Source organism: Nicotiana attenuata, chromosome 2 (assembly GCF_001879085.1).
Source record: "Nicotiana attenuata strain UT chromosome 2, NIATTr2, whole genome shotgun sequence".
NCBI lineage: Eukaryota > Viridiplantae > Streptophyta > Magnoliopsida > Solanales > Solanaceae > Nicotiana > Nicotiana attenuata.
Window position 1 is genome coordinate 28,334,102 of NC_031990.1, and position 4,053 is coordinate 28,338,154.

General features: G+C 34.1%; 1 protein-coding gene across 1 annotated transcript; it reads right to left on the reverse strand.

The window, feature by feature from the left end:
* LOC109206125 lies at window positions 485-2,535 on the reverse strand. Its single transcript, XM_019368901.1, has 2 exons — window positions 1,991-2,535; window positions 485-1,502 (listed from the first exon to the last, which is right to left on the reverse strand). Exon 2 carries the CDS (start codon window positions 1,496-1,498, stop codon window positions 851-853), a length of 648 nt encoding a protein of 215 aa, XP_019224446.1. The 5' UTR covers window positions 1,499-1,502; window positions 1,991-2,535; the 3' UTR covers window positions 485-850.

The window sequence follows — 4,053 nt, forward strand, 5'->3', positions numbered from 1 at the left end:
TAGGATTAACAAAAAAGCTCAAACGATCCAAAGATAGCCTAATTCATTTTTCAAAATCAGTATTTTTCTAGGTTTTCGCCTTGACAAACAATAGAGGCAAGTTCTAGTTATTGACTATCATGAGTTTCATGTCTCAATTATTTCCCAAAATTCAAAGTTTCATTGCAGTAGACTATTTACATTTGCAAAAATAGTGGCAAAAGTTAGAAGTTCTCAAAGCTCTTATGGATTTGAAACATTTCCAGAAGTGTTGTCAAGAATTTATTGATGTCATTCATGTGCAAAATCTTCTAAAAGCATTTTTTTTAATTATAAATATTTATCAATTTTACTGCTACAAAAGAGAAGAATCCTTTTACGAGCAAATTGCCAAAGTGCATATGAGTGTTAGGTATGCATCACTTTCATGACAAATATAAGCATTTTATAAAAAACACATGAAAGTTAAGCATCTAAAAGCAACAAGCTACATAGATTTAAGATATATTTACAATCACCAAATCTTACCTATAAGAGTGCAAAAGTTCTTCCTTCAAAAGCACAAAAATATTAGTTCTACCCTTCATGGGCCATTGATATTTACAACAAAAAATGTTTCTTGTTAGATTGTCAACCCAGATCACCATAGCTTGTCACTACAACAAAAGTACATAACCAAGACAACCAAAAAAGAAACTTCCAGTTAGAAGCCTCCAAAGCAACCAAAAGTTTTCTTTTTTCCTTCCACAAAATATAGTAACCTTTATAAAAACTTCAGCCACATCTTTGGAACCATGGAAAGAAAGAGCAGAATACTTACCAACTCCCCGTCACTTAGATTGTTCATTGTACCAAATGAATTCCCCCAACACTAATATCCACTACTACTTGTTCCATCATGATGAAAGAATTCAAGATCCATATCAAAATTATTTTTCTCCATGTGTGGAGTAGCATCGGATGGTCCTTCATTGAAGAAATGGATAGGAATGCTAGAAGTAGCAATTCCGCTGATTGTTGTCACATCTGAGAAAAATGCTTCATTGCTAAATGGCATGGGATCAAGTGGTGGCAGCGGCATTGAGATTGAGAGTTGTGGGATTTTACACCAACTGGTACCTGCATCAGGAAAACTACTGCTGCTCGGACCTGTGAAAGAATGTGGCTGAAAATTTGAACCGTTAAAGCACTTGGTAACATTAGAAAAATTGTACAGAAAGTTCTCCATTGAGCACATAGTCGGGGACGTGTAAGAAACATGATTTTCTAGAGTCTGTCTTATAAAATTTTGACCATTTTTAGTATCTGCCAACTCTAACATAACACGTTCCATTTTCGCTCCCATCACTGCTTGTGTATTTGCAAAGGTATCCCAATTTTTTCTCATTGCATCTTGTTCCTGTAATATCTGTTGAAGATACTCAAGAATATCTGTTGAAGTTGTAGATGAGGAAGTACCCGAAGTTTCTGCCCGTTGTGCCTCAATCACAGGTGGACTTGCAAGACAATAAGGCGGCATCAAGCTATTCAAAAAATTTTGTTCAACAACATAAGTATTTTCCGTCTTCTCTTAATTGTCCATTGGTACGTCAAACATTCTCGCTAAACGAGTGATTGTAGACGAAAAATACAAAAGTTTACAATCCTTAAAACGACACTTGATCATTCCATCACTGATTATTCTCCCAACATTGATTTGTCGTTTTTGCTGAATAGCATGTATTAAAATAACCCTTTTTCGATCATAATTTGATACATTAGCATAAGGGATAAGACGAGAACTTATAAATTTACCCCAAGTGCGCGATGTTTCGATCATACAAGAACAAGCAATATGCAAAGGATTTTCTGATGTTCCCGTATTAATTTTTACGCCCTTTGGACAAATAACCTCCAGAGCTTCTTTCATAAAAGTGCCTTCTTTTTCTTTCATTTTGACTCTAATATCTTCATCATCAACATCATTCAAGGATATCATTCAGTATTTTAGAGTCAAAATGAATAGTCTTACCTTTCACCTTTGATGTCCTATCTAGCTTGTTGAGGTTGACGTAAAATTCAAGGACAATTTCTCTAACATAATCTCCTGGACTTTTTACAAAGGAACCCCAACCTAGAGATCTGATGGTCTCAAAAATTTCACGAGCCTTTTCTTCATCAGTTGGCAAAAACTCCATCTCGCATTCTTGAACCACAGTCCGATTTTTTTCCAGAGATTATCCATAGTGCTGGATCAATCTGCTGTTTCTTAGGGGCCCTTGAACTACATTCTAATTGGGGTTTCTTCAAGGAAGTTATTTATTTGCCTAAAGGGTTTGAGGAGTAGCAGAAGATGGTAACAAAGGGGGGGTTCTATGAGAGAGAGTAAGAGAATAGATAATGGAGGAAAAAAATAATACTTTTTACATTGTGACCAAGGTAGCTAGAGAAATTTGAGAAGGGGGAGAAGAAAAGTACCTTCAGATGATGGTCATGGCTGAGATTGGTATGGGAGGATGGTGGCTTTTTGGTGGTGGTAGGTGAAGTGAAGCGGGTGGGGTGAAAAAGTTTAATCAGATGTGGGCCTAGAGACTTCTTACTCTTAAAACCTTATTTAATGCAATAATTATTTATTATTTTTCTTTTCTTTTTAAAATCAAAATGAGGCAAAACATGTCATGTTGATGTTCGCTTGTATGTTCTTAACAGGCCATGACATGTTATGGCTCAAAATATCTTCTCTAGTTTTTCTTTTTTTATTTTATTGAAAAAACATATACTAAGATTAAAACACTTATGTAGAATAGTAAAACTATACATATTTTCTATGTGCAGTACATAAATTCTCTCTCTTTTTTCCTTTTTTTTTTTACAAAGTTTAAAAAGTAAAAGACGTACTACTAATAGCTCATTATAACGTCTACATATTAATTTTAAGTAACATATATATACACACATATATACCCAATACTAGAAAGATTATAGTACCTAATTTATTTATTTATTTTATTATTTTTACTCATATTAGTAATANTTTACTCATATTAGTAATAAAAGTACTACTAATATTAACAAACAAAAAGAAAAATATAGTTCTGAGTTTAATGTCGTCAGCTCGACCTAGAATTTTTTCTTAAGCAAAAAGAATTGTTGAAGCCTGTTTCTCAAACATTTTGGTGACATAAGGTTTCAATCGATATCCATTTACCTTGAGCTTTTCTCCGCCATCAATATGTTTTATTTCAATTGCACCATAAGGAGTAACATTTATAACATTGTAGGGACCTGTCCACCTGGACTTTAATTTTTCTGGAAATAGCCTAAGTCTGCTATTGTAAAGAAGTACAAGATCTCCACTTTTGAAGCTTTTTTGTCTGATCAAATTATCATGCCATTTTTTTATTTTTTCCTTGAAAATTTTGGCATTTTCATAAGCTTCTAACCTCAATTCTTCTAACTCATTAACTTGAAAAAATCTATTTCTTCCAGCAGAGCTTAATTCAAGATTCAGTGCTTTTAATGCCCAAAAAGCTTTATGTTCTAATTCAACGGGTAAGTGACAAGCTTTTCCAAAGACTAATCTATATGGAGATGTTCTAATTGGCGTTTTGAATGCCGTTCGGTATGCCCATAATGTATCATCTAATTTTAAAGCCCGGTCTTTTCTTGAAATTCCAACTGTTTTTTCAAGAATTCTTTTTAACTCGTGGTTGGAAACCTCAACTTGTCCTTGAGTTTGAGCATGATATGGTGTTCCTGTTTTATGAGTCACACCATATTTTGACAGCAAAGCAGAAAATTGTCTATTCATGAAATGAGTCCCTTGGTCACTAATGATGACTCGTGGTGTGCCAATCTGGTAAAAATATTTTTTCTTAAAAAATTACACACCGTATGAGCATCATTCTTCCTTGTGGGGATGGCTTCAACCCATCTTGATACATAATCCACGGCCACAAGGATATATTCAAAAGAGTGAGAGGAAGGAAAAGAACCCATGAAATCTATTCCCCAAACATCAAATATTTCACATACCTGTATTGATTGTAACGGCATCTCATCTCTCTTAGTGATTTTACCTGTTCTCTGACACCT